The sequence below is a fragment of the Dipteris shenzhenensis genome, chromosome 25, assembly GCF_047967505.1.
Source record: "Dipteris shenzhenensis isolate YYH24624 ecotype China chromosome 25, Dip_SZ_1.0, whole genome shotgun sequence".
NCBI lineage: Eukaryota > Viridiplantae > Streptophyta > Polypodiopsida > Gleicheniales > Dipteridaceae > Dipteris > Dipteris shenzhenensis.
Window position 1 is genome coordinate 18,146,653 of NC_141620.1, and position 12,481 is coordinate 18,159,133.

The 12,481-nt window shown below is 39.8% G+C and overlaps 1 protein-coding gene across 1 annotated transcript; it reads right to left on the reverse strand.

The window, feature by feature from the left end:
* Positions 1-10,246: 10,246 nt before the first annotated feature.
* Positions 10,247-12,215, reverse strand: LOC147885539 (enoyl-CoA delta isomerase 2, peroxisomal-like). The gene is made up of 10 exons (XM_087396136.1): positions 12,112-12,215; positions 11,953-11,998; positions 11,725-11,766; positions 11,576-11,638; positions 11,326-11,399; positions 11,063-11,153; positions 10,881-10,972; positions 10,589-10,683; positions 10,456-10,508; positions 10,247-10,341 (listed from the first exon to the last, which is right to left on the reverse strand). The coding sequence occupies exons 1-10, from the start codon at positions 12,213-12,215 to the stop codon at positions 10,276-10,278; spliced, it is 726 nt and encodes a 241-aa protein (XP_087252262.1). The 3' UTR covers positions 10,247-10,275.
* Between the last annotated feature and the right edge of the window lie 266 nt (positions 12,216-12,481).

A 12,481-nucleotide genomic window follows, 5' to 3' on the forward strand; every position in this document is an offset into this window, starting at 1 on the left:
GAGGTTTCCCAAGGAAAAGGGATTGAAAGAAAGATGAGCGAAGAGCCAATGGAGAAATTCAATAAGTTTTGTATCCTCAATAGCCCTGAGATGCAGAAGTGGATTGAGAGATATGAAGTGGCCAAAGCAGAAAGAATAAATGCAAGGACAAGATTTAGAGTAATGTACAGGCAATCGCAACCATATCCACGGGAATTGGCTGTTCTCCCCACTCACATGTCACTTGATTGGCTACAACTTGCTCTACATAAAGCCGAACGTGATGAAGAGACAATAAACGACGTGAGCGAGAGTTATCATTTGGATGTATGGTGCATGTAAGTTTCTTACCTCTTGACATAATTAAGTAATTATTTGTGGCAATATACACTATAAAATAGATGCATCTTCATTGTTTTAATGATGCTCTTTTACAATACAAAAAGTACAGTGCATTATGGTCATATGGACGACATTTTTACATGGAACGCATCGATTCAAAGAGAGTCACGTATGATTGTGGAGGAATGGCTAACTTCACACAAGATAGCCGAGCAAGTGCTTTGGATACTAATCTTCTCTCCTCACAGTTGGATTATTGTGGAACCATATGCGACATCTATGAAGTTGATTTTAGGACAATTTAGTATTTTCATTGTTGATGTAAAATGGTTTAGAACTATTTACAACGGTCCCCATGCGACAGTGAGAAAAGATAGTAGTGGATTTTTTACAATAGACTCCACCAAACATTGGACCAATGAAAGTGATACTTTTGTTCTTCCCGAGCACTGTGAGCAGGTGCACACTAATGATTTAATTAATTGAAGCTTTTGTTTTTAAAGATTCATTGATACATGTACTTGAGCATAATTTCATATATATAATTGATGACATTTGGCACCCATCTTCAATATAGGTGGTTTTTCATCTGGATCGTTCAGATCCAAGATGGTGGTATGTGATCCAAGTTGCATCACGAAGTAAGCAAATTTTTAAAGATAGAGATATGGATATGGAGATGCCACTACCAATGCCGGATCCAATTGATGAATCTAGCGAAGAAGATGTAGATCACAATATGAGCCAAGAGGAAGATGCGCATAATGACATCGCACGGGAGGAAGATGGAGATCACGATATTGAGGAAGAAGACAACGATCATCAAGAATCACCACACTTTATTGAAGAAGATGATACAAGTACTTTTAGGTGAACGTACGATGCTAGAGTACGATGATGATATAGGAGATCGAGATAGACTGTTTGGCACCTTAGACTTGGCTCAAGATGAAACAATTGATGTACATGCTCTCATATTTTTATTATCTATGAGATCAAACATGTATGAAAATTTAAAAAAATTTGTCATTGGAAAAAACTAACTTTTAAGGCCTATATGAAAAAAAAACCTCTCTGGAAAACGTCGCTATAAAATAGTATATCAGTGTCGCTATATAGCGACACTAATAAGTCGCTATATAGCAACCCTTGTAATAGTCGTTATATAACGACGTTTAGCTAACGTCGCTATATAGCGATGCTATAGCGATGCTTTACGGGACCCGCTTTTCATACCGATGATTAGTGCCCCACGTGCACGAAACGTCGGTATGTAAACGTTGCAATAGGATCCGTGTGTAGTAGTGGCTCTGACTGCTTTACCATTTCCTATTGAACAACTATATTACCCAACACTCTAGGTAGGAAGTTCAAAACAACCGCTTTCTCTTCTGTCCGCTCCACCTCTCCATGCCTCATCTAGCTACATTCAAATTGATCATATATGCTCTGTTGCACTTCATCTAACTTAGACTTGGTATGAGGAATCTTTCTTATTACTCCTCACTCGGTGTAATGATATGTCGAATGCACACCTTGTGGAGAAGGTGTTGCAACTCGATTCTCCAAGTCTCTCTCTCTCTTTTTGAAAGGGTGGCTGCCATGAGGAAAGCAAAGGTATGTATCTAATTCACACAACAATCATTACGTAAGCATTCGACCGGTTTTACTACCACGACAACATATACATATTGATAACTAATGCAGAATCAATTAAGTAATTCACATGCCAAGGCCCAAATGTAATGCATTAGGTTAACACTCAACAATCATTACAAAAACTAAAGCGAAAAAATCAAGTAATCAAAACAACAATCTTTGCTATGACACGATGAAAGTTGAAATCAAATTGTACATACAAACACATAGAACACACGCAACACAATTTCTTTAGAAACAAACTTGATATGTACGTGCACATGCTAACATGAATTCCTAATAGATAATTATAGCATGGACCCTACAAGTAATAGTGGGGCTCATATAAGCGATTGAGGTGCAAGAAAAATGTAGGTAAGCCATAATTGGTCCAAGAAACCCTATCAAAGGAGGATAGGCTATTAAAGATAAAACAGGAAAACATATAATAGCAATCCCAATTCAATGACCTAAGATGATCTAGATCAACGATTGTATGATCACACATCTTGAGCTCGTTAGGAAGGGTCATCATCGAGATGAATCCAGCTAGCCAAAGTGAGCTATCATCTAGAAAATAACCGGCTCTAATGACATCTATATACAATATATATGAATATATGATAGTAGACCAAAGTGAGGTGAATCCAACCGGCTGAAGCGAGCCATCACCTGGCCTTGATTGAGGTACTACCTAATAGAGTGTCACTTGAGATGAGATGAATCAACCAGCCAAAGCGATCCATTAGCCGATCCCAAGTGATAGACATCATACATGCACACACATATAAGCAAGCAAACATAAACATCACACATATTCCTCTCTTGCTTGTTCTCTCTCTTTCCCTCTCTCGCTTTTCTTTGCTTAGCTATGGCGAGGTGAATCCCACTACAAAGCACAAACCATTTTCCAATAGAAATACCGACCTTTTTTACACTTAAAAGTTTTTTTTTAATAAACACAAAGCTCGGTATTTATGTCGCTATTAGCATCGAAAAAGAACTGTCACTATATAGTGAAACTAGTAAATGTTGTTATATAGCGACACTAGTAAAGCGCCGCTATATAGTGACGCTTAATAGAAACTTAAAAGCACATTAGTGGGGCTAAACATGGCCACAACAAGCCCTATTTTACCCCACTAATGTTTTGTTTTTAGTAATTACAAAAGAACGTTACAAAATTACCCTTTCAAAAAGGGTGATACTATAATCGCTCAAACGAGCTGATATACAGAAGCATATACATGCCGAAGTATATACAAACTACTACTAATACTACTACTACGACTACTCATCCAAATCATTGTCCTCATCCTCGTTATCATCGTGGTCGCAGTAGCCTGATCCCTAGCCCTTGTGAGCTATGCCTAATCCCTAGCCGTCGTTGAATCCATGTAAGCCAAATCCCTCGTCATCACCGCTCACCTCCACTAATGGGACGTTCAAGCTTGTACCCTAAGAGTGAAACCATATTAATTGGAAATTAGATTGGAACTTAAAGAATAAAACAATTTAAAAAGTGAGATTACAAGTAGGAGTAGACTTATACCGTGTGAGCAGCCACCTTAGCCCAATCTAATGTCGCTCCCAGCACCTCTTGCTTAATAAACCATGGCTTCGCTTCTATGTAAAGCGTGTGTCTTGCCTCTTTGTCTATGGAAAGGCGACCCATCGCATCTTGCTGTGGGCCCAATTTATGAGAGTTAGATAAAGTGCATGCAATATGTAATAAAATAAATAGAACAATAAATTAAATGAGAAGTAGACTTACCACCCATGCCTCGAACACCAACCATTTGCCTGCACCAAAGTGTGAAGTACCTACGGAGTCCAATCATCTCGTCACAACCCTCCTTTGACTATTGATTTTATTGGGATGGTCCCTGTACTCCTTCTTGAAAAACTTCAAGTTAGCTTTGTCTGCATAGCTGGGTTTAGCCTTCCCCTTTGTGATGGAAGTACGCATGGTTGACCTACAATGCTTCAAGACCCCACCCATGCACTCTCGTATCTAATCTTCATTGAACTCCCAATTTGGGGTTAGGGTATTGTCTTCTCAATTCATCGATGACTGCCTAGTTCTTTTCGCCATCCCAGTACCGCCAGTCAATAGCTATGCCACTCTTGAAGTGATGGCTCATCAACCACATCATGGTGGCCAGCACTTTTGAGCCCTTTTTATTTTCTATTATCTCTCTAGCCCTAGTGATTTCATAGGACAGGTTCTCGTGCGGGAAAGGAGGAGTCATGGGAGTGGTAGAGCTAGAGTGAGCGGTGTTACGATGAGCGCTTACGAGGCGAGGAGTAGCAAAGGGAGTGGGAGAGGGAAAGGGACCTAACTAGTACTGGGTCTCATGACCAAGTGGAGACCTGTAGTAGGGATGAGTGTGTTGACTCATCTACATCTCCTAAGTCAGCACAGCACCCTCGACCCTTCCTACTCTTCCTTCCCTTACGATGGGTATGCCTAGGTGATGACCCCTTAGTCAAAGGGGCTTGAGTAGATGGCTATCAAGTAGGTCCAACCATCGGCATAGGAGAAGAAAGAGATAAATTCCTTTGGGTTAGCAAAGAGAAGAATCTACCTCCGCATTACTCATCTGTGTGTGAAACTTGTCGGGACTCCCCACAAAGCCATGGACTGCTAGTAAAGGAGTTTCCCGAGAGGTAGTCGTACTGTTAAAAGTCCGAGAGAAGTAGTCATAGTATAGGCCCTTGAGGTGTCGCTTGAGTGGAATCAAAGTCCTCTGGGGAGTAGCGATCATGATGTCTCCTCCTATGAGGGTTTTTGTACTCATCGGATGTGCGACGTGATCCCATGTCTAATTTGGGGGGATTGGACAAACGTAGACACAAACACGAAGCCAAGAAATAAAAAACAATAGCAGGTAAGAAGTAGAAAGACAATTAATTAGTTAAGACAATTATGAAATTCAAACCCAAGAAATTATGAAAAGACAATTAATCACTTGTAAAAATTATGAAATGACATCAATGCAAAAAGGATAAATATGAAAGGATAAGTATTTACTTAAGACAATTATGAAAGAGGGGAAATTTTAGAAAAGAGAGAAAGTATATGCTTATGCTTATGCATGAGCATATGAGCTATGCTCATGGATAAGCATAAGCATAGGAAAATGCATATGCTTATAAAAAGAGAGAAAAGAGGATGAAAGAGAGGAAATAAGAGAGGGGAAAAGAAGAGAAGAAAGAGGAAGGGAGAGGGGAAAAGAGATGAGAGAGGGGAAAAAGAAGAGGGAAAAAGAGCATCAGCATAAGAGAAGGAAAAAGAAGGGAAAATAAGAAAAGAGAGAAAAAAAGAGAAAAAGCATATGCTTATGCATGAGCATATGAGCATATGCTCATGCATAAGCATAAGCATAGGCAAACGCATATGCTTATGAAAAGAGGAGAAAAGAGGATGGAAGAGAGGAAATAAGAGAGGGGCAAAGAAAAGAAAGAAGAGAAACAAAGAGGGGAAAAGAAAAGGAAAAAAGAGAGGAAAAAAGAAGAAAAGAGAGAAAAAAAGAGAAAAAGAGATAAACCATATAAATGAGCATGCATAAGCATAAGCATAGGCAAATGCATATGCTTATGAAAAGAGAGAAAAGAGGATGAAAGAGTGGAAATAAGAGCGGGGAAAAGAAGATAAGGAAGAGGAAGGAAGAGAGGAAAAGATATGAAAGGGGGGAAAGAGAAGAGGGGAAAAGAGCATAAGCATAAGAGAAAGAAAAAGAAGAGGGGAAAATAAGAAAAGACAGGAAAAAAGAGAAAAAGAGAGAAAGCACATGCTCATGCATAAGCATAAGCATAGGCAAATGCATATGCTTATGAAAAGAGGAGAAAAGAGGATGAAAGAGAGGAAATACGAGACAGGAAAAGAAGAGAAGGAAGAGAAAGAAAGAAGGGAAAAGAGAAGAAAAAAAGAGAGGAGAAAAGAAGAGACGGAAGAGAAAGAAAGAAGGGAAAAGAGAAGAACAAACGAGAGGGGAAAAGAAGAAAAGAGAGGAAAAAAAGAAAAAAGATAGAAGCATATGCTCATGCATAAGCATAAGCATAGGCAAAATGCATATGTTTATGAAAAGAGGAGAAAAGAGGATGAAAGAGAGGAAATAAGAGAGGGGAAAAGAAGAGAAGGAAGAGAAAGAAAGAGGGGGAAAGAGAAGGAAAAAAGAGAGGGGAAAAGAAAGGCGAAAAGAAAAAAAGAGAGGAAAAAAGAGAAAAAGAGAGAAAGCATATGCTTATGCTTATGCATGAGCATATGATCATATGCACATGCATAAGCATAAGCATAGGCAAATGCATATGCTTATGAAAAGAAGAGAAAAGAGGATGAAAGAGAGGACATAAAAGAGGGAAAAGAAGAAAAGGAAGAGAAAGAAAGAGGGGAAAAGAGAAGGAAAAAAGAAAAGGGAAAAGAAGAAAAGAGAGGAAAAAAGAGAAAAAGAGAGGAAGCATATGCTTATGCTTATGCATGAGCATATGAGCATAAGCATACGCAAATGCATACGCTTATGAAAAGAGAGAAAATAGGAAGAGGATGAAAGAGAGGAAGAGAGAAGAAAAAAGAGAGGGGAAAAGAAGAAAAGAGAGGAGAAAAGAGAGAAGAGAGGATGAAAGAGTGAAAGGAAAAGAGAGAAAAAAGAGAGGGAGAAAAGAGAAGAGAGAAAGCATGAGCATATAAGCATATAAGCATAAGCATGCACAATTAAAGAGAGGAAAAGAAAGAGGAGGAAGAAGAGGAAATAAGAGAGGGAGGGAAAGAGGGGGGAAAGAAGGAGGAAAAGAGGAAAAGAGGGGAAGAAGAGGGAATAGGAGAAGAGAGGGGAAGAGAGGGTTCCTATGCCCATCACTACAACTAGTGCTGAAGGCACTAGCTGCAAGCCAATGCAAATAACGGAAATAAAAATAGAAAAAAAGAGGACACTTGATTGGCTACAACTGGCTTTACATATAGCCGAACGCGATGGAGAGACAATAAATGAGCGCGAGCGAGAGTTATCATCAGGATGTATGATGCATGTAAGTTTCTTACCTCTTGATATAATTAAGTAATTATTTGTGGCAATATACGCTATAAAATAGATTCATCTCATTGTTTTAATGATGTTCTTTTGCAGTACAAAAAGTACAGTGCATTATGGTCATATGGAGACATTTTCGTGTGGCACACGTCGATTTAAAGAGAGTCACATATGATTGTGGACTCATGGCTAACTTCACACACAAAGTGCTTCGGATACCAATCTTCTCTCCTCGCAATTAGATAATTGTGGGACCATAGACGAAATCTATGAAATTTATTTTAGAAAATTTAGTATTTTCATTCTTAATGTAAAAATGGTTTAGAACTATTTACAACGATCCCCATGCGACAGTGAGGAAAGACAGTAGTGGTTTTTTTGCAATAGACTCCACCAAACTTTTGACCGATGAAAGTGATACTTTTGCTCTTTCTGAGCATTGTGAGTTGGTGCATACTAATGATTTAATTAATCAAAGCTTTCGTTTTTAAAGATCCATTAGTGCATGTACTTAAGCATAATTTCACATATATAATTGATGGCATTTGGCACCCATCATCAATATAGGTGGTTTTTCATCCGGATCATTCTGATCTAAGATGGTGGTACGTGATCCAAGTTGCACCATGAAGTAAGCAAATTTTTGAAGATAGAGATGTGGATATGGAGATGCCACTACCAATGCTGGATCCAATTGATCCAGATGGATCTGGCAAAGAAGATGAAGATCACAATATGAGGCAAGAGGAAGATATGCATAATGACATCATATGGGAGGAAGATGGAGATCACGATATGGAGGAAGAAGATAACGATCATCAAGAATAACCTGACTTTATTGAAGAATATGATCAAGTCTTAGGTGAACGTATGATGCCAGAGTACGATGATGATATAAGAGATCAACTCGGTATAGAGTTGGAGATAGACTTGTTTGGCATGCTAGACTTGGCCATCGATGTAAATGCTCTTCATTGATTTTTTTCATCTCAAACTTGGACATGAATATATGAGCTTCAAACTTGATGTACATGCTCTTGTACTTTTATTCTTTCAAAGGATCAAACATGTATGAAAAGGGAAAAATTTTTGTCATTGGAAAAAACTATCTTTAAAGGTTGGTATGGGAAAAAACATTGCCTATAAAATGTTGCTATAGGAAACTGTCTCAGTGCTGCTATATAACGACCTTCTACAAGTCTGGCAAGTGTTACTATATAGCGACACTTTTCTAAACCGAGTCTAAACCCACTTTGCTTACCAACGATTAGTGCCTCGCATGTGCTAAACATCTGTGCTTAAGTGTCAAAATGAGACACGTGCATAGTAGTGTTTGGCCGATCGAAGTGAGACATCACTCGGCCTTGATCATGATACTACCTATAGAACGTCACTCGAGGTGACATGAATCGAACTGACCGAAGCAAGTCATCATCCACCCCAAGTGATAGACATCATACATGTGCACACACACAAGTAAGCAAACTGCATAACCATCACACATATTCCTCCCTATCTTTCCTTGTCTCAGCTAGCACGAGGTGAACCCGGCCGGCCCAAGCGAGCCATCACCCGGTCTTGACTGGAAAAAAAAACAAGGCTAGAATCTCATCAGAAGGGGATGATAATACCACATGCTGTTATGATACACTATGTAGTATTTTACCGATCAATCGGTACTCGTTGACCAATTTTTATAAAAGCGTTTTTTGCATTTTGAACATCCAAAAGCGTTTTAAATCGAAGAAAACGTTCTTTTCTTTAAAAAAATGTACGAAAAAAATCCCAGGAGGTGTATCATCTTAACATGAAATTATGCTATAATTTATCTGGGTGAATGTTTAAGGTCTTGCAATTAGGTGAGTGGATCCTTAGACTTTTCTATGTTGCCAAATGCAATAGTAAGTGCATTACATAAATAGGGCCAAGAAGATTTCGTATTGTCATCAAGCTGACAAAACTATGTAGTGGCAAAGCCTTGCAAGGAGGATTTGATCTCTTCTACATTTAAAACATTGGTCCATTGACCATAGTTAGGCAGATTTGCAAAATAATCTAACCAAAGATAAATATATGCTTCCTTTAAACCTTAGAGTCATGCCTATAATTGGAATTCCTTAGACTTGAAATTTGAGAAGTTATATCCCTCCAGGTTGTTACATGGAAAAGGAATGGAGAAATTTTTAACTTTTATATTTATTCTCAAAAGATCAAATTAATAGAGATGGAGTCAAGGTTTTGAGATTGTCAACAATTGTTCGCATTGTTTTGAAGGAGACAAGGCATTTCTTTCTTGACACGAGAGGAATGAAATTTGGTAGGCTAAAGCAATAGTAGAGCAACTATACGGATGTCCAGTCTCTTACTCGAGGGTGCTCAAAAGAAAGTACAAAACAGTTTCAAAAAGCCACACAATGTCCTTGTCATTGAATCTTCCCTTTGCATTGTATCTATGAAGTACTTGATCATTTCTTGGTCACGATGATATATTGTTCAAATGCTCTCTGTGAGTATGATTTATGGCATGAAGAGTTCAAGTTGCTCTTGTATTGGATTTTGTTTTTTTTTATTTTGAAGAGTTCAAGTTGCTCTTGTATTGGATTTTGTTTTTTCTGAATTCAAATGGAGATGATAGACTGTTCAAATGCTATGCGTGTATGATTTATGGCATTAAGAATACAAGGTGCTCGTGTATTGGATGAGTCAGTATCATTTATGGCATTAAGAACACAAGTGCTCGTGTATTGGATTTTGTTGATATCTTGTGTATGTTCGATCCTGCCACGAAGTAAAAAGTTGTCCCTCTCTCATCTCACTGAAGAAAACTAGTATTGCCCAGGGCGTGACGACGTCTTTTTACCATGGCTTGCCACGGGTTGCAGACTAGTGAGAAATTACTCTCCGATATATAACCTTTAGACGTAAATGGGCTGTAAGTTGCTATGTTCAATAGATGTGTATCAGAAATGCCAATGGCATTGAAGATCACGTAAAACGATGCTTCGGAAATAAATAAGCTGCAGAAACCAACTGGACGTATGTTAGAGACTGTACCGTCAGTTGGTGCAACTTTAATCAGATCTTCCTGCACCTAGCATGCAAATATGGACTCCTATGTAAGAACATGGTGACAGTAATTATGAGCGGGTGTCTATTCACATCACCGTGAATCTATGTGAATAGACATTAGAGTCTTATTTCCAACAGGGCCGAACAGATGGTATTCCTCAGACGGCCCGACAAATGGATGTCTTCTATGGGAAATGAGAATCTCCCACAAAGCATTTCAGAGTCTGGCATGGGCTATTCCACCCGATTCGAGCTCTCTCACCGCGGACTTGAAGATTTCCAACTGCACAAGTAGAAGCAAGGGTAGATGATCTAAGAAAGAAGAACGTGATGACCAAGTAATTACATCACTTAGAACGTGAAGAATCACGATTTAAACAGCCCAGAAGGAACCAACCTTCATTCCCTGATAAGCGTCTCTGTTCCATCCCCGCGACGCTAAATCAGAGGCTGCAGCACGAATCACTACGTAAGGCAATCTCATTTCTCAGTTCTTCGTTTAGACTAAGTGAAATGAACTGAATCATTACCCTTCTTTAGTCCTGCCTCCAGCGTGCTACGGTCATCAGCGAATGCAGCGTTGACGATGCCTGCTTGTGCTGCATCGTTACCACGGTACCTGCGCCTGCCATATAGGCATGCAGAGCTGTCGAAAAAGAAGTAAAAGAACTAATCCAGCTTGTGAAGTAAACATACTTTCGTCCTTTGAGCTCGGACATTCGCGAGTCTCTTAGCTGATTCTCATACGAAACAGAGATTGGCTTCGGGAAAGTGCAACGAGAGAATATTGCGCAATCGAAGTGTGTTTTCGAGAAAGCTTACCCTGTTAGTATAACCTCCTGATAGACAGTGGGAGTAAGTTTGCAAGAGATGGTCGCAGAATTTCCAGGAGTCAAGCTCATTCCTAGGTCGATCTGCGAGGTTTTTTATAAATTTTACCAACCGAGAATGGGAAAATGCAATCGTTTGTAAGACTTTTTTCCTTTTTAGAAGGCTTGCAATACCTCGTTCATAAAGATCATTCCGTGATCAGAGCACATGTAGCGGAAATCATGGGCCAGCGCAAATAAGCATCCTGCCCCAACAGCGTGACCCCTAGTAATGGAGTACAATCGTTCAAATGCATGGTAGAGATTCAAGAACCAGACTGATTATGTTCAAAGATAAACGTTTACGAGCGAACACCGAAGGAGTGAAGATGCATATAAACTGGAAGATCATTGTCTACAAGCCATGTGACATTGTACTTAAAGACGTCTGTTAAAACCTGATTGCAGCCACAGTGGGGACGGGGAAGACGAGCACCCTTTTCAACAAATCATGGCATTGCTGGATGTAAGCCTGGAACGATAATATGAAAAGATCAGTATGTATGTCTAAAGTCGTGCAATTACACACACACACTTATGTCGTTGCTTGGCAAGTTAGCTAGCAAATTGTAGTGATTTTGAAGGAGACAAAGAGTTTTGGGAGCTCATAAATGCATCAGTTTACTCAAAATTATAATTAGCTAATACCCGTCTTCGATCAATGTCTCTCCCTGCAAATGTGACATCCATTCCGTTGGAATAAAACCTTCCCTGCTCGTCAGAGAGTCCATGTAAGACTCTTCACAAAGATAAAGTATAGTCATGAACAACAAAGAGCAATCGAATTAGGCTTTCACCTCGTTGGTAGTCACCAACGCTGCGGCGGCGGAGTTTTCAACCTGTATATAGGCCGGGGTACAGTTTTAACATTGCAATCCTGAAGTACTACGTTCCGAAAATAAATCTGCCTATATACTGTTCAACCAACAAAGGCCGCAGGCAAGCTTCCAAGGCCTAATTTCTGCCTTGTTAATATCATCGGTTACAGCAGTTTAGCTTATGTTCTAACATAGCACACCTCTTACCACGTCAAGGGCTCTCTGAATGGCTTCAAAACTCTGTGGGTCAAACCTGATCGAATCCACAGCAAAGCAATCGTAACTAGTTAGACATTATTCTGATCAGGAGTAAGCCAAACCAATCTTTAGGTGGCCGCGACTGTGGATGACGAATGATGAACTCACAGGTGTTTGCCGGAGCCTGTAAAGGTGAGGAGGTATACGTTGTGGGGTAAGAGTGTAAGCTCGACGTCGAAGAAGGAGTTTGAGGAGGGATAGGCGGTATCCATGAGGAAGTGGACAGTGGACGAAGTGAGGAGTAGAAGAAGGAGAGGCTGTTGGTGCTGTGCAGAGTTTGGCAGCAGCTCCAAGCAAATTCGGAGAGGCCGGATCCCGGAGAGGACGAGGCAAGCGATATATGAGAGAATGCAAGAGGAGCATTGGTCTTTCAATGCTGTCAGTGGCTCATCATTCGATTCATCAAATCAACAGATTCAAATTTCAGGTCACCCTCCTCGAGATCTACTCCTCGTGTCCCGAGTCCCTCCCTGACTCC

What these genes read in the sequence shown, in the direction of transcription:
- LOC147885539 (XM_087396136.1), bottom strand. Translation starts at nt 12,215, where the DNA reads ATGGATACCGCCTATCCCTCCTCAAACTCCTTCTTCGACGTCGAGCTT. An exon ending in CGTTGGTGACTACCAACGAG is followed by an intron (nt 11,639 to 11,724) that starts GTGAAAGCCTAA and finishes TCTGACGAGCAG; the next exon opens with GGAAGGTTTTATTCCAACGG. An exon ending in GAGACATTGATCGAAGACGG is followed by an intron (nt 11,400 to 11,575) that starts GTATTAGCTAAT and finishes TTATCGTTCCAG; the next exon opens with GCTTACATCCAGCAATGCCA.